This window comes from Bactrocera tryoni, chromosome 2, assembly GCF_016617805.1.
Source record: "Bactrocera tryoni isolate S06 chromosome 2, CSIRO_BtryS06_freeze2, whole genome shotgun sequence".
NCBI classification, from domain to species: Eukaryota; Metazoa; Arthropoda; class Insecta; order Diptera; family Tephritidae; genus Bactrocera; species Bactrocera tryoni.
This window is the reverse complement of record NC_052500.1, coordinates 843,273-867,846: the sequence shown is the minus strand read 5'-3', so window position 1 is coordinate 867,846 and position 24,574 is coordinate 843,273. Positions and strand designations below refer to the sequence as shown.

At 38.3% G+C, this 24,574-nt stretch overlaps 2 protein-coding genes across 7 annotated transcripts; one reads left to right on the top strand and one right to left on the bottom strand.

Annotated features, from left to right (window-relative positions):
* The first annotated feature begins 1,589 nt into the window (after positions 1–1,589).
* On the top strand, positions 1,590–18,082 carry LOC120767346 (protein expanded). Its single transcript, XM_040093304.1, has 6 exons — positions 1,590–1,902; positions 5,919–6,055; positions 6,179–6,324; positions 10,322–10,401; positions 10,460–14,645; positions 14,715–18,082. The coding sequence occupies exons 2-6, from the start codon at positions 5,964–5,966 to the stop codon at positions 15,605–15,607; spliced, it is 5,397 nt and encodes a 1,798-aa protein (XP_039949238.1). The 5' UTR covers positions 1,590–1,902; positions 5,919–5,963; the 3' UTR covers positions 15,608–18,082.
* Positions 18,083–18,468: 386 nt separating this feature from the next.
* On the bottom strand, positions 18,469–24,349 carry LOC120767348 (protein croquemort). Of its 6 annotated transcripts, none has more exons than XM_040093308.1 (6): positions 24,130–24,349; positions 20,365–20,619; positions 19,987–20,289; positions 19,124–19,923; positions 18,967–19,057; positions 18,469–18,913 (listed from the first exon to the last, which is right to left on the bottom strand). In XM_040093308.1, exons 2-6 carry the CDS (start codon positions 20,491–20,493, stop codon positions 18,761–18,763), a joined length of 1,476 nt encoding a protein of 491 aa, XP_039949242.1. In that variant the 5' UTR covers positions 20,494–20,619; positions 24,130–24,349; the 3' UTR covers positions 18,469–18,760. The 6 variants fall into 6 exon arrangements, with proteins under 6 accessions (XP_039949242.1, XP_039949245.1, XP_039949244.1 ...); XM_040093311.1 differs by lacking the exon at positions 24,130–24,349 and adding an exon at positions 23,854–24,037; XM_040093310.1 differs by lacking the exon at positions 24,130–24,349 and adding an exon at positions 23,858–24,037.
* Between the last annotated feature and the right edge of the window lie 225 nt (positions 24,350–24,574).

The window sequence follows — 24,574 nt, the reverse complement described above, 5'->3', positions numbered from 1 at the left end:
CATGTCTGTCTGTTCGTCGGTGCAAGCTATAGCCTGGGTCAAAATTGAGGTACAAGAGTTTCTAGACACTCTTAATAGGTGGTGATGGCGTTCTGGTGTCCTGTGGATGCGGATAAAGTTTATAAATTGCGAAGGTATGCAATGTTCGGCTACTCCCGAACTTAGGCGCAAGTACTTCTTATGTTTATACTGGTGATTGTTTGTAAAATCTAACAATGTTTAAGGTCTCGGACAAGTTCTAAAGTGGGTTATTGATTTACTTAAACATCTTCTAATAGGTTTCGTCGTGTCAGCTTTCATGCATATAGCAGTGGATGGGGATATTGATGGTTTTCGTCCGCATTTAACAATTATTCCAAACGCTCAAACTTATTGTTTATCCTGCTTTACGATAATACGTACATATGTAAGTATGTATGTATAGTATCAGCCACTGTGAGTTTCAATCAGACTGTACTTCGTACAATCCGCAGTCACCAAAACAGGTGTTTTCTACTCCTGAAACGCACTGGGAGTGCCAGCCCATCTAAGAGGCTTAGAAAGAAATAAACGAAGATATTTGGTATCCAATGGGATTTTTTGTTGTATGTACTTGCAAATATCTGTAGCCTATTCAACTATTGGCACAAGTGTATGTATGTGCATATGTACGTAAGTTAATAAATAATTAAATTCATAAGCTCACTTGCAGCGCATATCCACAAAGATTTGTGTCGGTATGTGCACACGGTCGCATTAAATCGACATTTCAGGTTAGCCGCGCCACACCCGCTTACGCAGGCTTACACCGCGCTTAAACATTTGCCGCATTCCAATTAGAAAATATACGATACCCCATTTATATTTATGGTCATTCAAATGTCTACGCTGGCAATGCTCCATGCACACCACTCCACTTCTACATACTTACACACAATTATACTGGCATGCATACACACATATACATGCATACGTGCATGCGCTCGATCGCAGAAAATATTCGGCGGGCACGAAAAATGAACAACAAACACTAGACTCCCAACGATCGCGATTTTGAACTGAAATGCTGCTCATACACTGTTCGGAGCCCCCAAAGTCTCTCGCCATGTCTATATGAGAATGCTCACACTTGTATGGCATGGTATACTGTACTACATACATAGAAAGTTCATGAATTCATGATCGTGCCCACACATACACACTTTCTACCAGTATACAATAAGATGGACAAACGTATGCATGTGTGTTTGTATGAAATTATCAACAAAATAGCGCATTCCAATCTAAAATCACGTTTTCAATAAAGCAACACCGAGCAACGAGTATCTCGACGCTGGTAGCTGGTATTTGGGAGCAGCAACAGCAGGTATCCCAAGAAATATTCGCACCGCACCACCATTGGCGCACGGCTCGGCTCGCCGATACGTCTCACACAAATGCACACACGCAGGCACAGTGAAGCAAAAGTGTAGCTGGCACAAACAGGTATACGAGCTAAATGCTCGATTGCTCAGCACAGAGAGGGTCAGGAATCTTCGTATGGCGGAGACGGAGAAAAATTGTGGTTTCGCAGGGCGTTTGGTTCAGTTCGGTTTATGGTGCTGAGCGAAGCGGTCAAGATTTCGATACGTTTGAGCTAAAAAATTACTTTTCTGTAAATATATACAAAAAAAAAAATCTGAAACAAAAAAGTTTAGAAAAGGAAACAAACTCACCAGAAATGTTCCACAAGATATATAGGAATACGTGAAGTGAAGTTATCAGTGGTTACAAAGATACTGGAGCGATTGAGTGGAAAAAGTTAGCGAAATAAATGAATTAAAGTCGGGCAAACGGAGAAGAGACGACAAAGCGTAACAACTTGACAGTTTCTTCATGCTGATTTAGGCAAACTAGTGAGCTGAAATACCGTGTCGAAAGAAAGTATGTTTTCATGTCGAAATTACACGAATAAGTTCGTTCAAATGCACATATATGTATAAATAAGTATAACTATGGATAAATATGCGAATAATTTCAGCAAATTGTGGAATGTTTAAATTAGTGATAAGTGATCTCACAGCATTTGCGTTCGAGACGAAAGGTAACGGCGGTCGACTTGGAAGTGTTTCGCGATCGTTATTTGGATACTAATTACTTATACTCATATAATAGTTACATGCATGTACGTATGTACCATATGTATTCAAGTATATATGTATGTATGTATGTGTGTGTGTGTGTGTTGGTATGAAATTATGAGGTGGTTGTGCAAAGTTCGCTTACTAATCAGTCAAGAATGTGCCATATTAATACTCGGCGATATTTGTGACCAACACAACAATTGAACCACAACAACAACAGCAATAATAATGGAAATAAAAATGATAATCAAAATAAGTGAAAAGGCAATTCGGAGATTTCGTTGATCGTATTCAATGATTTTGAACATCCCATGAACTGTGCGGGGCCATGTATTTGTTGCATGAACGGCGGTCACTTCGATTGAGTGCGGTGAATGTGCTGTTATTTTACAACAATCTGTATACAAACCACAACAAATAGCTATAATGCAAATATCATATAATATGCATACATATGTATGTATGTCTAGTATGTATGTATGTATGTGCATGCAAGTAAAGCTTTGCAATTGGCCTGCACCGTGGTGTTCTGGTTAGAAATGATTGTGACAATGGGGAAAGAAATCCAATAGAATCTAGTTGAAAATCCACGTTGCGTTCTCTAAATACGCACTTACATAGCAGACGCACCCATACTCGCGCGCACACACGCACACACAAACACACAGATACACTCAAAGGCGGTCACAAGCCCCAACGATGGCGAAGACGCCAGAAAGCGCGCGCCACTCCACGATCGGTTCGGTTCCTCAGCGCATAGATATATCTTTGTGTGAGTGTGTGTGTGTGCGGTTGGAGTTTTGAGCCGCGGTGATTCTCTCGCATTCGGTTTTCAAGTGCTGACTGACAAAAGGGGTGTGTGTGTGCATGTTTGTCGTTATCTCTTGCTGTGTGTGCTCAAACGGCGAAGTGGAGAATGGAGGCACAGCGAAGCACAACAAAAATGGCATGACATTCTTTCGAGCAACAACAAAATATATGCGAATTGAGATAGCAACGGCCGAAACAATAACAACAATGCAATGCAAGAAAATAACAACGAACGCTATCGAAGAGAAGATTTAATAAGGCGAATAGCAACGATTACTGCAGCGAGAGAAGGGGCAAAATGTGTACTCCCACATTCCGAGCATGCTCCAGTGTGTGTGTGTGTGTTGTGTGTATTTAAATCCTTCTCAAGATTGCTTACCCTGCAGTAGTGCAATTTTGCGCAGCAGCGGCCTTAGCATTAGCCTCAAGTATTCTTGATATGCACCATCATCACCCTCTGCAGCAACAACAATGCTCGCCAATTTTCATTTAACAAATTCGATGCCAAAATTTGCCTTTTCATTGCTGAAGTAGCCGAATTCTTTATGTGTCTGCTGGCCGCCGTCCACTGGTGTGATAATCGTCGGTGGGTGTTGGATCACTCATTTAATTCGCACATACATATGTACATACTTACATATGTATGTATGTACATGGGTTTATAAGTGTGTATGTGTTTGTTGAATGAAATTGCGTTTGCCTCATTAGACACTAAGTCAATTGGAATGCGAGCCGAACGGAAAAACAATAAAGCGGCTACAAAGGAGAATGCACAAACACTTAAACACACACATACATACATACAGATAAAGGGATACAAATGTAGAAAGGTGAAATCAACGCACAACACACCTATTCGCTCTAACGTTTTTAATTAAAGTTGATTTTCTTTCAATGGACAATTCTAAATTTGTGCTAATGTACATATTATATACATACATATATGTATGTACATATGAAGAAACAGATATTGCAGTGAAGTGATAAGCAAAAATGTTCAAATGCACGCGAAGATGACAACACGAGTATTTATTCCAAATTCCTAAGCGAAAAATGTGCGCCATATTTCACATAATAATTAGAAGTATAAACTGTATATTTACGCTATTTATTTCAACTCCGAATGCATGTAAATATGGGTGTAAATATTCTTTGTAGACAATATTAAAAGGAGATCGAAACCCATTTTAATCAGGTGTTTATATTTGTATCCGCAGTTGTTACATAATGCAAATGGCAGCCATTAGCAAAAATTGGCGGCAAACACAGTCGGTTTAGGTGTCGTTTAATAAGTCTTGCCTTTGGCGCAGTGGAGGTAAGCCCTGAATAATACAGGCGTATGCACATACAACCACCTCCTTCCCAAAAGATTTCATATTGCTTTATTTAGATTTAGCAGATACCCAGGCAATTCAATTCTTATATTTGCATTCGGCACTTTACTCTGATTTGAGTCTCGCAAACGATCGAACGTTTTGAAGTACTGCCGTTTCGTTGGCCGGACTTCCTCTTTCGTTATATCCGACTGAAGGTCAGAGACGAACAAATACGTAATCATTAGTATATAAATGTTCTACTAAACGGCAGAGTCGAGAACAATAGCCTGGGATTTCAGGGGTTCACATGTGTGCTACGCATGTAATTTAATATCAATGCAACTAATTAAATCTATTTGATATTGAACGGCTTATTAGCTGGCCTAGCCCATCCGGCCTGTGACACGAAAACAGAGCACACCTTAAGTTGGTTAAACAATGCCCTCTGAACAATATACATATTTATTTACACATTTGCATTCCTTCAATCAACAGATGCCTATGTATTTGGCTTACATTACGTAAACATGTACACATGTACACATGTATAGACTTTGGCAAATATTTTAAAGTTCCATTTAACGCCAGTTTTAAAAAACCATGTATTCACATATGTCTTACGTCCCCTTTTTGGGGTGTGCAACTTGGTGTCTGTCTGTGGAACTACGACCATTATGGGTAGCTCTGCTCCGCGGAAGTGCACTCGAATTAGATATTGTTTACCTTGAGTCGACGACTTTTAGAAAAAGTGTTTTATTTATTTTTTATTTTTTTGTGATATTTGTAATCCACTAAACGCTAACGCACTTGTCAAAAGTGAATACTTTGATATGGGATATTGATTTCTTGTCAGCTCTAATAATGTAATAAGAGAACGTATGCGTTAACATATTGTTTTACATACTTACTTACCTACTTACATACATACATGCAGGTAAATTTACAAATACTTTATTTATGTACGCTTTACCGAAATTTCACTTATCAATAACAAAAGACTTAAGCGACAAACCCTTCGAGCGATGGTCTCAAAGAAAGTTACACGCAAGAAGCCATACCTACACACACATACATATATACACATATGTATATACATGCATACATAAAGATATATTCGTGCATATAAATTAATTATTTGAAGTTATTATTCAACGAATATGGGCAACACCAAGGAGAGAGTAGCAACGGGGAGCTGTTTAATTTATACACATGCAAATATGCATTAACTGGTATATGTATGCGTTAGAACTCGGGTTATTTGTCGGCGAATTAGTTCTAATAAATTTAGAAATCGTTGAAACATGAGGCGTTAAGAAGGAGTTATAATAGTAGTCAGGAAAGGTATGTTGAGACTGGGATTCTTCTTCTTCTTTATTGGGGTAGAAACCGCTTACGCTTTTAGTCGAGTCTCATCCGAGGCTGTTGTGTGCTTTAGGTTTTAATTCAAAATTTCTATGAACTTGTGCTTATTAGCGCAGCAGGCGATGGGTGGGCACGTGATCTCTCCTTTGGTGGTCCACAGCGATCGTCTGTCTTCGACTTTCCTTTTTTGTAAACCTACAAATTACGTACTTTTTGACAAAGAAACCCCCAAAAACAACAACAACTTACACGCACCATACACATATGTATTTAACCAACCGCATTTGTAAGTAATAAAATTAATTATCTTGCGTTTGATTGATTACAGAAAGATATTTCGGAAGGGCTTGTTGCATTTAAGTAATGATGCAGCATGCGAGCGTTTTGCACTGTCAGCGCGCCTTTAGAAGTTTGCGCGTCATCGGCCGAACAACTATCACCAGGATCACGCTTTTTGGCCCTAAGGTAGGTGTGTTACAGCAGTTATATTCAATCGCTTGCATGGATATCTCTCGCTTGCATTATTACTTCTCGTTTATCAATGTAAACCTAGAATGTGACTTGATACATCGTTATGCTTTTTTGCAGACTTTTGGGAAATCAGCAACCCAAAACTTTATACTTCCTAGTCGATGCAAAGAGTCGGGTGAGAGAAGTGTACACACAAACATGCCTACATTTTGCAGCACAAGGCATGCTCGATACAGAATTGTTCGGTTTGGCGGTGCTCATCGGTAAGTTTTACATAACATCACCTATCCTCCACATAATATGAACATACATGTGTATATGCCACATACATATGTATGTATATGAGAATGAGTTTTGTCTACCGTTTTTTTGGAATTTTTCAATTATTAGAATAACCACATATTTCGGCTACTTCTTTGTTAAGAAATAATATTTAATCTTATACAATATTATCGGGAAAAATATAAAATTTGGCACAAATATAGTTGAGTTCTGTAAATTGATTAAAATAGACATTTCAGAATTTTCAAAAGTCCCATCCTATCTAAGCCATATTAATACATAACAAAAAATCTTTTAATAAGATCATAATTGAAATATTATTTTCAGACGAAAATTATAGTATAAAAAACATCAAGCAATTTTCCTTTATGCGTTTGCTATTAACATACTAAATATAGTATATACTTTTCACTCTTTCAATAATTTTATATTTGCTCCCTTTGAAAATCATTTAATGGAATTTTTTTACTTGCCACACACACATACATATATGTACATATGTGTATATATGAACGACAAATGACACGCGCATGTAATCAATGCTTTATTTATCATATTTATTCTTGTTCAACCAAAAATGTTGCATGTTGCAAGTGTTGTGCTTCTGAAGCACGTTGCCACCGATGCGCTGCATTCCTGTGTCTGTGCAATGGACGTACTTTTACCACATCCAGCTGCATGCTGCCACTACCATAACATTCGCAATTCAACTTTAAGCTAAGGATTGGTGGCGAACGTCACAGATATGAGCATAAGCGTAAGTGTGTTGCTGCACACACAACTAGCCATGGCTGTACAAGCATGTGTATGTGTGCATGTGCACATTTACATCTACAGACCTTCTTCCAACTGGTACCTACATTTATCCTCACTGACGCTCCGCCCCTATCTGCGCCTTATAATCGCCGCAATCGTTGCAGTCACAGTGGAAACCAACTGCCTACAGTCTACAGCCAGTTTGGTCAACATTCCTAAGCTGTTTCGGGATTTGTATTTATGTTCCTGTCTTCATTCCGTTTTCAATGTACATACATGCATAGCTGCTACTTGCCGGTCTGCCTGCCTGCATTTATGGTTTCACGATTTTGTTCTTGCGGCTCAGAGGTGTGCGTCCATTCTCTTTCGTTTTCCGAGCATGTAGCCACGGCTGCTGCTTCTGCGGCTACTGGTTGTGTTGGCAACAGAGCGTCGTCATCGCCGCCGTCGTCGTAGTCGACAATTCAACAACCACCACCAGTAACAACGACTATCGACTAGCGACCATCAGCCATCGGCGGACGTCCGTCCGTGCGCTGGCCTGAGCGCTCTCGTGTTATGGCAGTGCGCGCAACTGCTACCTGAATTACTGAACACGCGTCTTGTGTCCGCTGCCAATTGCCAGTTTTGTCCCCCTGCCTTAACCCCGACTGCCCTTGGCCTTCCACTTGCCGCCATCACTCCATCATTCCACCGCTCACCGCTTGCCGCCGGCTGTTGCTGCATTCCTCACACTCGCCGAGCTGTGGACGTTGCTTCGTAATACCTCACCATCGCCGTGCTGACTTGCTGGCTGCTTTATTGAACAATATTTGTTGTGTCTTTAGCATTTTTATGTGTTTCTGCTTTTTATGAAGCATTTTTGTGGAGCTTTTTGAATCAGTGACTGTTTTTCTTGCCTTGACCAGGCACACTGGCAGTTGGCATAAGCGTATGCATACGGGTTAAGATGAGAACATACATACATTTATATATATTTATATATTAGGTTTGTGTGTGTATGTGATCACATACCAAAGGATGGATCTCTAGAATTAATGAGGTAAAATAAGCATCGGGTTGCGTCTGCGACCCTTCTCTGCTGCTGCACTTGTCCAAGTAACATCGCTGCATCGTAAACACCAACCAAATGCATTGCTCAAAGCTACAACAATAACAAGCTTCCAATGGCCGCTCAATCTGCCGTGCTTGCCGGCTGCTACGGTGTTGCATAGTCGAGCTGATCGCTAGCTGGACTAGGCGACGTTGGTGCGTTGTAATCACCTTTTCAAAATACTGGTTTATGTTTATTAGTTTTATTTTTTCATACCTTATCGGACGCTGCACTCGTCGATAAAGTATCGGTATGGTTACCCGCGGCCCCTCACCCACTGACCACTGTTCATGAGTGAGCAGCGCTTGTGTTAAATCTCTTCAAGAGACAAGACAGTGATTCGGTAAGGCATCGAACATATCGGAACTTTTTTTATTCAAAAGCTACGACTTAAAAGACTGGAGGTAATAGACTTGTTGTGGTTATTCTATAATGATGATATCTGAATATTTTGCTAAGGTCAAAGGAGTCTTTAGGAAATACGAAAGCATATTTCTTTTCGTGCATGATTTACCATGCTCTTCGTAGCACCTTTTGGGAAAGCTTCTTTCAACGTGCCAAAATTAATTAATTTTATTGGAATCCTAACATCACTGGCTTAGAAAAATTTATCTAACCTTGAGATACACTAGCCACATACCCAATTATAATTTAGTACAGTTTAGTAGTATATAAAAATAAAGTATATATCCAATCCTCTTGTGCACAAAGAATTATTGAATTATAGTACATCACTTTGTGGAGAAAAAAGAACGTATCATCTTATTCATACATATGCACATCTGCGAGTGATAAGGTGTTCAGAAGGAAAGACCTTAAAATATAATATTTTATATGTAAATATCAAAAGCAGCAGCAGCAGAAGGTAACCGCTGCCAACGTCTGAAAGAGGTATACCAAATATCTCAAGTTGAAGCCATAAGAGAGGAATTTTAATTTCCGATGTTTATCGGTTGCACGCGATCGCCAGCTACAAAACCAAACAAAAATTGACTAATGAAAATCAAGAGAAATATATAAAGTGGAATAAAAACAATAACGACCGCAACAAGGATATAAAATATTATGTTGTTAGTGTTGTTGTTGTTGCTATTGTCGAATCTTCTTTATTTAGTCGCCACTATCTTGACGGCCGCTACCTGCCGATAATGATTATGCACCATTAACAATAAATGGAAGAGAAAATGCTGATGTTGGTATGTGGCGATTGCGAAAACAACAAGAATCATGGAAGCACACACACAGCAACACGAAGCAGCAGACGCGACTCCATCCATACATTCAAAGAAGATATGATAATAATTTATAAAAAAAGTGTACGGAACAAATAAAATAAAATTGAAATATGTATGTATGTATGTATGTATATAAAAACACGAACTGCCCGACGTAAGAAATAGTAACAAAACAAAGTAAAAAATATGGCATTTCATACCAAACAACTATTTTCGTTGATAAAAAAGTAAGGAACACACATACATGTACGGATGGACATACATATGCATATACAAATGCAAGACGCAGCAAATACTAAGAGGTGTAAGTAAATGCCACGAAAAGAAATTCAAATTCCAGCCAAACCCGCGGAATCAGTAAAATAAATTAAAAAAACGACTTGTGCATCTGTACGTATGTATGTATGTATGTATAGTATATACACTTCTACTCGGGTAGATGCCATGTACAGCATGTGTGTGTATGTATATGTAGGTAGTGCATGCTCTCAGACAGGAATGCTGAAATGGGCAATTCATACTCACAAACATGCGCCGGACGATGGACGATTGCACGATGCAGCTGCTTTCCGACATGCCAGCTTCACCATGCTATGGCAGCGTATGTGCTTGGTTCAAGTAGGGTAGCAAACGGAGGGAGCTAGATTTGGGCCCTATTGCGAAAATGAAGCGTCCAAAGAAAGCGTCGTAAAGAAATCGAAATTAAAGCTTGTCTCTGAACTCCAATATATTGGATTCGTCTCTAAACATCGACCTAATTAACCGAATATCCCCTGATAAAAACCGAATTATTCCAATCATTAGAGAATATTTTAGAAAAAATTAAAACAAAAAAATATTTTTTGTATGAAAAACTTTTGAATGTCTAATAATTGATATTTATTCCAATTACAGATGGCGAATACATGTTTGCGGATCCGGAGAGCAAACTCTCCAAATACGGCCCGAAAAGTTGGCGCTCGTCACACACACACGTAAGTTGATGACATGTTTTTCGGTTTACTTTATATTAACTAAATTGTATATTTCTAGGGCCTCGACGCAAATGGACGACCTCTCCTGGAATTACACTTTCGTGTTCAATTTTATATCGAGAGCCCGTTTATATTGAAAGATGAGATATCCCGCCATAATTACTACCTGCAATTAAAACACAATGCTCTACAACGGGAAACGCCTAAAGAATATTCAGAACAGTCAATGATATTGCTCGCCGGATTAGCATTACAAGCTGATTTAGGTGATGCACCAAATTCAACACAAACAAGTGGACCCACAACTTTAAAATCCTTGTTATTGAGAGAAAGCAATTATGGTGAACCCACGGAGTGTAACCACCTAAACCAGCTTTCTCCACATGCTACCAATTCCACAGTCAATACAAGTGAAGTCTCAAACCTAACAGCAAAAAATACCGACATAACGGCAAAAACAATAACAGAAACGACAGTTTTACCGAAAACTGAACCGGCAACTGGAATTGTAACGACATTGCCGAAAATCAACAAACCTCCAGGCAATGATAATGACCGTGTTCTTCGACTGTCCAATTTTCTAAGCACAAAAAATGTCACAACTTCATCAGCAAATACGGATCTACAAGAACTAATAGGACCAAAATCGTCCACATCAGTTTTCCCTATCAGTGGTAGCTTAAAGCGTAGTCTTGGAGCTATGGCCGCCTCGTTTTCAGCCTCTTCGTCGATGTCTTCTATAAATCGTGAATGTTCTTCCAGCACTCCACCAACAACGTCGACTTCTTCGAGCACCTCTCTTTCGGCACTGGCTCATACGACGACGAACATCTCTACAAAGGAATATTTTAACTTCAATGATTATCTGCCTGCTGAGCTACGCACGATTTGGGCAATGAGTGCTTTGCAGGCCTGCCATCGCGAATATCGTGGCATGTCAACGGCCGACGCAGAGCTTCATTACATTCAGCAGGCCAGTCTTGTGCATGAGTGCGTCAATGCGCACATTTTCAGGATGCGTTCTACGAAAAACGAAAGTGGTTTGGGCAGTTCGTGGTTTGTGGTTTATTCAAAGGGCATAAAAATTTTCAGTTCCTTTGAAAATCCTCAGCAACAAACCACATTCTTATGGCCTAGTATTACCAAGCTATCGTTCGAACGGAAAAAGTTCGAAATTCGTTCTGGAGATTGCAAAATTCTGCTTTATGCTACCTCGGACGAAAAGAATAAAATGCTTTTAACATTGTGCCGTGAAACTCATCAGTTCAGCATGAAGATTGCGGCTCGTCTAAAAGAAGTCATTAAGCGTGAAGAGGAAGAGAGTGATTGTCTTCATGCCTGCTACACATATTCACGCAGTTTACACTTGCCATACAAAAATAAAAGCGACCAGCGCATATCCGTAATTTCGAGCACTAGCTCTAACACCACTTCGGGCATAGTGAGTGACCGCGTTCATTCTGAAGATGAAGTTGAAATCATGATAAACACACCACCTGTACCAATTGCGGCACCGTCCACAGAGAGTCTAGCATTGGCACATTTACTTGATCATCCGAGCATTAGTAGACAGACTTCATCCGTGGGTGAGGTCTCATTGAAGGATTTGGAGGAACAATTAGTGGCACTATCCGTACGTCAGGAACGGAAAAAGCAACACTCGAATTCCGCAAACTCCGGTGATGAATCACCAGACCGAAGTCACAATTCAGCGGGAAACTCTTCTAGCAGCAGTTCCAATCAGGCATCGCAACGAGCAGCGGACTCTTCTACTGCCACTGACTCGCCCAGTTCGCAGCACAACATTGGTTCCCAGTGTTCATCGACCTGTAGTACTGTCGTGGTTTTACCCAACTCAGACTCCACAAATAATACGTTAACATCGTTGGCGGTGAATTCCATAATCAATTCAACTCCAATGCAGCGCCGAAATTCTACATCCAGTAGCCTTGAATTGGGCTTTAGTCACACCGCTCAAAATTCCATCCTCAGTGAAGCGGAATCAACTTGTATTGAACACGATTTTGCATCTTCCAGTCGCGATGAAAACGAGAGTGTTTCTGGTGTATATACATTGGCCCACGGTGCTCCACCCACTGAAACTTCAGGTGTATACACAATGCATAGTAGCGAAATGACCGGACAATCGTCTGAGATAGCCGAGTCTGAGAAGAGCTCCCATTATGGAATAAGTATTTTTCAGCCCACCAAAGTGGAGGCGAATGTCAATAATTTGCATGAAATTCATCCCAATTTGGACTCAGTCGATGGTGGAAATTACCATGGTAAACGCATTAAGAATGAAGAGTTCCGTTTACGCTCAGACTCAAATGTAAGCACAAGTGGCTCCTTCCGAGGAGATGGCAGCGACCCAACCGACAATAAGCATAATCTTCTTTCAGCAGAGGAATTAACCGACTTAATAGTTGGTCGCGGCACATATCCCAATCGTAAGACGGTGTCAAGTACACTAGATTCAGACTGCGATTATGTTACCTTGCCGTTGCCCATCAAAGGGGAATCATACATTCAGGGGCATCAAGATACTGCCCCAACCGATGATGATAATGTTGAAGATTTAATTAACGATTTAATACCGACGGATCCTCCAGCACCCCCACAACGTATCGACAGCAATAACATGAAGCATACAACGAATTTAGCGGGCCTTGGCAACTTACCAATGCGTTCTCCACCGCCATATCACGCACGACATGAAAAGACTGGTCTTTGTGGGCCTCCAGTATGTTCTCCCTTAACACAAAAGCCCATCAATAATATCAAAAGCATTACAGTTGCTACAACTTTTTCCAAAGTGCCATCGCCAATCATTCCAAATGAGGTAAACACAAATCCAGTGGGTACATCAGTATCACGTGCACCCATTCCAACGGCACCAGCCGTTCGACGTCGTGACCCTCCACCATATCCGTCTTCGGATAAACCGCGTCCCACCTCGCTGGTATCAGTAGAATCCAGCACCTCTTCTCTCAATCATTCCAGCAGTGTTTTTTCTTCGGTTGCAGGATCTATGAGCTCTTTAAAAACGGAAGAAATTACTGCTCGTTTCATTACCACTCGACCACAAATAAACATTCTTAAAGCCCATACCAGTGTAATTAGTGATAATCAGAAGCCCAGTTATGCTGCTCCTACGCATTGCTCATCGTCTGCGTCCACAACAGGTTCCATTTCCAGCCAACATATGTCAAGCCACCTCTCACAGCATTCTGTACATAACTCTCACTACATCAGTGCGTCGCAGGTTTCACTAAACGCCAACAATCCTCCGGCTTCAGCTACAAGACAATCATCCATATCTGCAGCGGCAATGGCACATGCTGCGGCTGCTGCTGTTGCTGCCACCGGAGCTGGCGTCATCCCAAGCACAATTGGTATACCAATTGTTCCTTATAGATTGCATGGCGGACACAGCAGCATGTCATCGTTGCATCAGCAACCACCACCACCACCACCACCTTATCCAGAAATTAAGCCGACACCACGAACTTGTGTTATATTACCAGTGATCAAGCATCGACAGTTTTTACCACCACCACCCCCAAATATACCGCGTCAACCACCGCCACCACCTCCACCATCACAACCAGGAGTTTATGGTAATCAGCTAGCACGCAAACAACTCGAGCTGTACCAACAACAGCTCTACAGCGACGTTGACTATGTTATATACCCGATCCAAGATCCTGCAGTGAGTCAGCAAGAGTATCTAGATGCTAAACAAAGTTCAATATATGCGGCCATGGCGCAAGCGCCACCCCAACCACTCCCGCATCACCATCAGTACTTAGCTTATCACACAGGCAGGGCACATGTTGGATCTTGGGAGACATGTAAGGGACACGCGATCTATCGAAGCACACCTTACTTGCCGTTAGCATTATCCACGCATTCACGTTATGCGTCGACCCAGAATTTATCAGACACATATGTGCAACTACCAAGCACATATTCGCCGCTTTACAGTCCATCCATGGCCAGCTTATGCTCTACGTATGAGCCACCTCCACCGCCTCCACTACATCCTGCCGCATTGACAGTACCCGGTACGGGAGCAACAAATTTATTTGCGCGTTCACGTTCACGTTCAGATGACAATATATTAAATTCAATTGACTCTCTTCCAAAAATGAAACGCATGCCCCCTCCTCCACCACCACCATATGTAAACAGACGCTTAAAGAAACCACCGATACCTACTCCATCTGAAAAGCCGCCACCAAGTGAGTGCCATCAATTATAATTACTAATACTGTAGTTTCGTATAATTTTAATAAGTATTCCTTTCACAGTTCCCTCAAAACCAACTGCAACCAGCACAGTATCGTCCAAACGTTCATCGACGATTCGCAATCACTTGCCGCCAAGGAAACCGCCCACATTGAATACCAATCAGAGTGTCAACAATATGACTCGTACTTCGAGCGGTGCGCAATGGGCGGGCGAACGGCCAAAACCGAACCCCATATCGTATAATGGCGGCAGTATCTTAGCACATCTTCAAGCGAGTGCGGCGGCTGCCCATCGACAAGCTATCACATCTGCTGGAAACATGAAGTCGAAAGAAACCAACGGTGACAATGTCAATGTCGGTCACGGAAACAACGTCCCTACTAATCCACTCGATATTGCTGTACTGCGTGAAAAAAGCAAACACTTGGATTTACCACTTATCTCTGCGCTCTGCAATGATCAGTCATTACTAAAACAGACCAAAGTATTTGCCGCTTCAAAAGCGAATCGCACATCTACAACTGTTGCAATGCGAAATGTAAACACCAATGCAGCATCAACAAGCAGTGGTCGAGTCTCCACGGTGTCTGCAAATCAAATCAACAACAGCAAACCGGTGCATAAGAACTTGACAACTAATCCTGAAGCTTTCGTTGCAAATGAAGCGGCAAATACGATCTCAGCTTCGTCCTCAGCTATGGTCTCGGCCGCGACATCAACAAGCACAACAATGTCAACGCTAAGCACTCCACTTTCTGCAAACACCAGCACGAAAAGCACAACCTCAACAGCATCGACACTGCAGCTGGTCACCGGAAAAGGCCGAAAATCAGTGGGAAGCCATCGCCATCCCAATGACAAACTTCCACCTCTACCCATGCAAATGGCAGAGGCAAATAACTATGTCATGGATCCAGCAATTATGAAGCACCATAAAAGCTACAATTCTTAAATTTGAAATCTGTAATGACTCCAGTTGCCAACAACCTTTCAAACAGAGTTAAAATAAGACTCCGAATGGAAACGCGAAACTTTGCAAAAGTATGGAAGAGTAAACGTCAAAATTGACGGCTCTTTCTAACACACCGGCGAGTGGCACTAGGCTAATATATGTAAATGCAATTTGGCACTTGGTGCACCCAGTCCATCACAAAGCTGAAACAAAAGAGGTATGCATAAGTACAGGAGGCGTAAGATCTTTTGCGATTTCTTTTGTTCAGGTGTTACTTTCTATTCCTAAATGAAAATCACGCCAAACGTCGACTATACATAGAATAACGAAGTAAATAATCCTCACGGAAAGTTTCTCTACGAAAAGTCACAGTGTCTAGGGGGAAGGTGTGCAGGCGAGGGTTTTCTCTACATACGCGTACTTATAGCAAAGGTCACGAATCTATTCATACTGGTGTGCTGATATATTTTCTCTAGGACAACAAATTTATACAACTATTCGTTGTCAGATTTTAATTGGGTCTGATCTGAGGGTTACGCCTGATAAAAGAAATCAGGCGCTGCAATCTATCAATCCTATGTGGCATATACTTATATATGTGCCCACTTCATACATGTAAATATGTATGTACATTAATATAAAAGCACGTAATAGCATTTGCTGGAAATCCGAAAGATATAAGTAATATCTTGGCAAAAAACTGACCTCATTTCATTTCAATTATAAAATGAAAAGAAAAACACTTTAATCTAGTCACTTTTAGAAATTCATTAAAAACAAAAAACAAGCAAACAAATAGTACACAAATACTCACAATACAAGTAGAAATTGGGTATGAAGATACGAAAATATTTATTTTCGCCGTAGCACATTAAATGAAAACTTATGTCATACATGAGTTCTAATTTGTATTTATTTATTCCTACTGTTTTATTTTAATGCATTGTTTCGTTATGCTTCTCTTTCCCACTTTTTATAAAATTGCAATGAACAGAAGTGACTAAACCACTACAAAGTGCATATCGATATTTTACAAATATCTGTATTAAACAAGATATTATGCACTCGCATACTATTATACGAAATCCGCCCAAACAACTGTGATCGATTTTTATTTTTTATAATTTATTTTTAATTTTTTTATTATTTTAATGTTTCATACATTAAAGCTTCGAAGGAATCGAAAGAGTAGAGATTCTTTACTTTTTTCTTCTTCTTTCTTCAAAAGGAGAGCAACGACTACACTATAACAGTATATAGATATGTAAGTTCAACGGTGCGTGAAGTTTAGGCTTAAGCAAAGTACGAAAAACACGGAACGAACAAAACGAATCAATTTGATCGAATGGCCGACTGTTGATCGTCGATTGGTTATCCATGAGAAGCCATAAGTCAATAGTAATGCAATCTAACCTCTTTTAGTTTCTTAGCGATTAGGGTGTAAGTGAGTAAATACTTTTAGTTTACCGTATTTATGTAAAACATATTGGAGATTTTAAATATGCAAAATGCATTTAAGTAAATATTGCCTAGACTTGCCCCACCGTACGTTATGTAGTAGGTAATCATGCTTACATACATACATACATAAGTAAAGAGATACGATTTTAGAAGGTATATTTATAAATAAGTATGTCTAAATATTATTATTATTGCATTCAACAAAATGTACTTATATACATACGGCATGTTTATGGTATGGTGTGGAAAGGTAATAGGTGAAGTTTGATCTTTCTGTATTTCAGGTCACAAAAATTTACGTAGGCTTTTCTCGTTTAAAAGTCTATAGTTAAATATGATAAGGTGAATGAAAAACAAAAAGTGATATTTTTGGCATAATTACCTTTACAAATAATGCAGGAATATATACTCCACACATATGTATGTACATACGTATATATTGTATAATTGGTCAATTCGCAATTCGGGACGAAATTCAATATTCCAGTCAAAGTGAATCTGAGTGTCAGCTCAAAAGGACAATTTGTTATATCAAGCTGGTCTGTGCACAAATGCATAACTGCTCCTCTAACAATTATCTTTAAAACCATTGGATGTCACAAAAAGAATGACAGAACACGAGTCCCAAATTGTTTATTTTCCTTAAATGTATTCATTCAACTTTTGCGTTTGTTTATTTTTATTTGTTATAAAAATTAAAAGTTTCATAAATTAAATATATTCAATAGCAATTTAAATAATACTAAACAATATGAAATTGTTATCGCATTAACAACATTATTTACATGCAAACACTCTCGATTGTACTGAGATGTATATACAATATGTACACATGTTTGTTAAAAGAGAATTGTAATGAATTATTTGGCTTTTAACTTATCACCATATACAAAAGTCGAAATCAATCAAGGTTAAAAAGGCATACTAAATTAGTTCTAAAAACATTCCCACTGTTTAGCGTAAAGTTTATTATAAATACAAATTTCAAATAAAAATTTATGAAATATACCCATACATTTGCGAAATACATTATTTTCCCCACTTGAACAAGGTCGAAATGTGCAAAAAGCGGTGTCTTTTGATTTGTGACCGGGTTATATAAATTAAGGCAATAGTTCGATTCCGACCTACATCACCAACCTCCTAAGTGTATCAAGTTTCATAAGAAAAGCTCAAAACTTTCACCCAAGTTGCTGCTTGGAACCAATTCCTCTTCTGACCCTCATTATCGTCTCGATATACATAACATTATAACTACCTTGCTTAGTTTCAGGTATTACAAACAACCGTTACATAAACCAAACTCTGAGCCTGATGTGCGCGATAGTAAGAATATTTATAGAAGTGAGATTGAGTAAATTACAGCATGCATTTGTTCCGTCTCATATAAACGATATATGTATAACATCATATATTTATTGCATATTAAAAAAATATATAACCACAACTCAGCGTTTTATAATACATAATTTAAAGATCTATAAATATAAATAGAAATGCAGCCGATTTAATATAATTGCAAAGTAAATTGTTATAAGTATAGCATGCATATATTCACAGACTTTTCGCAGCCGGAATAACTGCTGGCACTTTGGCTCCTGTTAACATGACTTTGTACAATAGAAGATACTATAAAACTAGTTATACCCAGTTTTTCGTTTAGTTTATACTTTTGATATACGATAACAGTACCTAAGTCGTAAGCATGTCCTCGTCATCATCAATCGGTGTGCGTTTCCATCGCTTAGTCAACGTCAAAACTATAGCAACAATAAAGAAGATGGCTCCAATTGTTATTAAAACAATTCCGGTATAGAACCCATAATCTCCCAAATTCATAACAAGCTGAAATGGCAAATATGTCTACTTTATGCGACGTACTTAGTGCAGATTCTTACCTTCGTTCTGCTGGCTAATTTCTCATCTAATACAGCTATTTGATTGAACCAAAACATGGGCATCAGGAATTTGGGTAGACCACGATAAATGCTATGAACACATACATTTATACAATATACACATACACTTAAAAACTCGTATATCACACAAACTTACTCGAAGTCATTATCAGGTTCGATCATCATATTGATTTGTAGACGTCCATTTACTTGCAGCGGTATGCCAGTGGTTGGCTCTATTGCTAAGTTGAAACTGTGCTTATTCGAGTCCGGTTCTAACCCTGAAACTGCGTCTAGATAGCTACGATCAGCCAAATGAAAGTGTGGAAAAGAGGCATAAATTGGTGCATTGTTCCGGCATTTTTTACACTCCACAACGCCGGTTTTGGGGCATTCTTCGACGTTCGGGTCGCAAAAACATTTCTGATTTGGATAATTTTCACCAGAATCAAGCGTCTCCGTCGTTCCTACCCAATTATATGCAGTTATGCCGTATTTTTCTACAGTACCATTTGGCGCCAAATTCATGTAACGGCACGCATCGGTCGCAAAGATGGTGATTTCTTGCTTAGAACTTAAATGCGGTGGGAATAAATCGCCGGTGGTGCCATTAACGGTGCCACATGGTGCACCATAAAAGCCAGTCTCATTCTTCATATTCCAATGCGTCAAGCGACCCAAATTAGCCATATCATTGACACCAGTATGTATTGTGAAAAGACCGTCATATTCGGCCGAACCATTGCGGTCAACTAACCAGCCAAAGCGAGTGTATGGTATCTTTATTTTTGTTGTATTGAAAAGGTTTAAAAAATCGATAAGCCTATCCTTGTATCCTTCAAAGATCCACTCGCGCACTGTTTTTGTTGTATACAGCTCACCGCCCTCATGATTCAGCATGAAATTAACCGCTTTTTTGACAAGTTTGTTTCTATGTCTCATCTGATCAGCAACAGTCTACAACAAAGAAACACAATTTACCTAGAATCGCGATGACCAATTGGCTCTCCTTCCACTTACCGCTGTAATCACATGAGCAGCTGTCACCATGTCATCCAAAGAACCACCAGATCGCTGCTTATCGAAAAACCAGGTTCGCTTTTGAAAGTATGACACTGTATTGTTTTCGAAAAACGTAATATTTTGTTTCAAGTGCTTCTCAAGAAAAACATATGGTCCCATTTCCACAAAATGCGGTTTGACGTTCGGGTTTCTTATCTCTTCAGGATTACTCCAGTTAAACAAATGAAATTCCAAATAAATTGGAATGGGTGCTTCCACCCAATTATCATAGCCTTCTGTACCAACTTTAATTACCAAATTCTGAAAGTATTTCAAAACATGAATTATACACATAATTCGTGGCGTTCTCTTTTATCTTTTAAAATGCATACTAACTTTTTTCATAATATTTTCTGCGATTCCGTTCCAAAATATAAGCAGAGCGATGCCGATAGCGGTGAAGAAAGTGCCAAAACCAAAAATCCATCCTTTCCGCTGAGTAACGCTACAAGCTTCACAACACATCTTGTTTCTTTTATTTTTTCTTTAAACTATCCCAGACTTAAAAATAAAATATTTTCACAAGCAGTAGAGTATTTTCGTTAAGCGAAGAGACAAATTCAGAGTGCGCCTACTCAGCTCTGGCTCTTACTGCAAAAAAGTTGTAAGAAATTATAATAAAGCTAAATTACTTTTTTTAAGACCATCAAAAGAATAATATGAAAACGGTGCGAGTTCTGTTGATGTGTAATAAAATAATTCCGATAAAAAAATGATCGCAATAAATATCAAAAAGTTAGCTCTATTCCGAGGCGTGAGGTTTTCATATTTTTCAAAACTAATAAAACTTCTAATTACAAAACAGTTAAAAGGTCAATGCAACAAGGGAAAAAGGGAAGATTTTAAGAATAAAAAAAATTAATAAGGTTTTTGTGTACTCGTCCATGTCAAAAGTGTGCCCAAAGGTCTCCTCAAGTACTAAATAAATAAAAACTCAGTTGCATACAAAAGTACGCATTCGCATACATAACATCATAAATCAATAGGTTGAGTGTGGTATATAAAGATTATGGCAAGTAAATGAAGATTTTTGTCTTATCAATCGCAATTGGCAATTTAAATAAAACTCTTTAGCATGCCTTATAAACGGTACATGCATACAAATAAATAAGTATCTATATACTTACATACATCCATATGCAAGTGAATTGGCATATTAAAATATTCAAGGGACAACCGATCCGAAAAATGCGATTAACCGATGGATAAAACTGTGTGTAAGTGAGGGATCTCAATGGAGTTTTAATACTTTTATTATGGGAAAACGAAACAAATTTTTTAAATGTGAAACAACTAAAGAGCGATAAGCCATTTGAGAAGTTGCAAACAAAGCCATTACAATTCGCATTCCACATAAAATAAATAAAGAAAATATGAACTTTAATCGAATGTATTACACATACACACACACTTACTAGGTTCATGCATTCAATCACTAATTATCATTGTATTCACAAATACACATATGAATATACGTAATACTCGTAGTTGTGTATTATACATTGTGACAAAAAAGTACCTGGAAATTGCGAATAAAATAAAACAATATTTATGTTGTCGTTTTCAAAGTAATCCCCATCAGATGTAATAGGCCTTTTTGGGATGGCCTTCAGCTCCTTCAGCTAATTTCGTTTTATCTCTCGATCGACTGAAAACGGTTTCCACGGAGCGGCAATTTCAGTTTGGGGAACAAGAAAAAATCACTCGGTGCCAAGTCTGGTGAATAAGGTGGTTGATCGATGATATTCATTGCGTTTTTGCTCCAAAGAGATCTTTTTACGGTACTATTTTTGATACAAAAAATCAGCTTTATCGAGACGAGTCGAGCAAGAACGCGTTTAATACCCAAAATATCCATAAAAATCATTTGTACGAACTCGCGAGAGATGTCGAGCTCTCATGCCATCTCTCTAAAAATTGTCTGACGATTTTCAAGTAACACATCCTTCAAAATTTAATATTTTAATCAGTTGAATAGGTCGGAGGGCGTCCAGAACGAGTCATGTCTTCAACGACCTATCGACCGTCTTTGGAGGCTTTTTACTCCTCATAGCATCGTGTTTTTGATAAAACAGAATCACCGCAAGTCTTTTTCAGCATTCGCAATGATTCCGTAAACGAAATTTGATTAGAATTACAAAATTGGAGACAAATTATTTGTTCGATATTTTTATCTATGCAAAAATCCCTACGCACTACTGGGGTGTACCGACTAGCAGCTGCTGTAAACAAACTGGTTGACAGATCGCGCTCATATCTGGCATAGTAATTAAGAACAGTCCTACCGACTTAATAAAACACATTTATTTAATTACAATTTCCTGGTGCTTTTTTGCCTTAATGTATACTTCGGTAACTAATATAGAGATGACATTGTGTAAATTGAACTGACTTTTTGAAATATTTCACTTTCTTTGTCGTTGCTTTAGCGGTCTCAAGGGCGTAATAAATATAGCGAAAGGTATAAGAAACGAACGAAAAGGCAGGCAGTAAGAAAGAAACGTTAGATGGTCGGCGGATGATACAAAAGAAGTACCGTTCATCCGCTACGTCAGGCACAGAACAACTGTGCGTCTCTTACTTTCAAAAGAATAGTTTCATTCTGCTAGATGGAAGTAACGAAAACATTGCGTTATTAATCCTTGCCAGAAAATTATTTTAGTAACAAAAATAAAGATTTTTTATATCTTATATCTCAACAAACAAACCGCACTGAACGAAAATGTTTTATACTATATTTAATAGAACGAGTTTGGTTAATTTTTAAATAGTTATTCTCTGGGTAAATTACCCGGTTGCACATAACAACTATAAAAACAAGTTTGTGTAGACTATTTTGGTATTTACTGATTTACCTAATGAACAATTCAGTAGTGCCTCAGTGTGTGTATATAAATAGTATATGTTACAAAAATGTACAGTTAACTGGTGAATTGCCACAATACACATTCAAAGCAGATTAAATTGAAAACTAAACTGCATTTAACCACTAATCTCTTTTATAAGTGCCTCCCTCGAATCCAATTACATTTAGCAGCTAATCAAAGGCCTGCTGATACGGCGTTATCGCTAATTCTAAATAACTTCAAACAGTTTTCAACGAGACGCAATAATAGTAGTAATTGGTACACTATTTTAGATAAATCCTTATCACATACCCTTTTAGTAATGAAGTTTACGTTTTTTCTTGTACACAGCAACATTCAAAGAATATGCATACGAACATGTGTATGTGTATACACATTCGTAGTTTTGTCAGTTTATTTGAATTGGGGCCTTTAGAAATAGGTACATACATATGCATATTTATATAAATTCGTTCTTCTTTTTTGAGGAATAACGGTATTATAGAATTTACAGTTTACTTATGTGCAGATATCATTGCATACTTTTGAATGTTGAGGACAAGGGCCGATTTGACACTCCCCGGCCGGATATAAAAAGTCTGTTCTGTCATTGTACCGTGATCCTTGTAGTAGTTTCAACTACAAATTTAATTATCGCTTTGTGTATATATGCTTTGTTTATATATACATACATATGTAAATGTATGTAATGTTAAATTTGTTTAACAACGCCATACTTATAACGATTAGTCATGAAGGGAAAAAGCTAGTACATAACACACACGCCATTCATTAAATTTTGAGGACAAATTCATACATACATACAAATATGAAGCTAAATAACAACTGCTATGAAATTCCTATAAATAATTCATTACCGACAATACATATTAGAGACATTTAAATAAATTATGTTTCGATTAATTTTTCGAATCGTAACATTACGAGCAGTTAACTATGACTAATAAGATGGACTTACTTACGTACATTGCTCTAATCTCTTTGGCTATACTATATCAGAAAAAGGTTTTTAAATAATCTCGACTCCACTATATTTGCACTGTTTCTATATACACTTAATTTTTCTCATGGCTTAAAGAATACTTATATTTGACCTCAAATAGTAACTTGGCCAAACTGCAATACTCAGCTATTGTTGCAGCCTAGGTATTGCAGATAAATTCACTCATACAATCATATGTCCCACAATATTTCAATTATATTATAATTATATATGTATGCATATGGTACCTACATTATTAGGTAAACAACCAGGATTTGCAATTTGTTATCTATTAATTCTCATTGTTATATGTGATGACAATAGCTTCAAAAATTCTTATTTTTATTACATACTACACTTATTAAAAAAATTATTGGACGGTTCCCAATGAGAGATTGTACAATGAACACTATTATTTCTTAAACCTTCATAAATAGCCCAATTCGCGGACAACTAGCAAAAAACATCTAAACGACTAACAACAAAAATAAACCATTCACCATAGTGAAATTGATTCGTAAGCAATAACAACCGGTCTCCACGAAAAGATTTTTAGTATATTCTCATATTGACAATTTATTTCTATTAAAAATACATATGCTCAGGCGTAATCCGGATTTTTACCATAATGTAAGAATTAATTCGAAATCGAGTTTTAATTTTTACTGATGTACATTATATTTATACTCTCGCAACA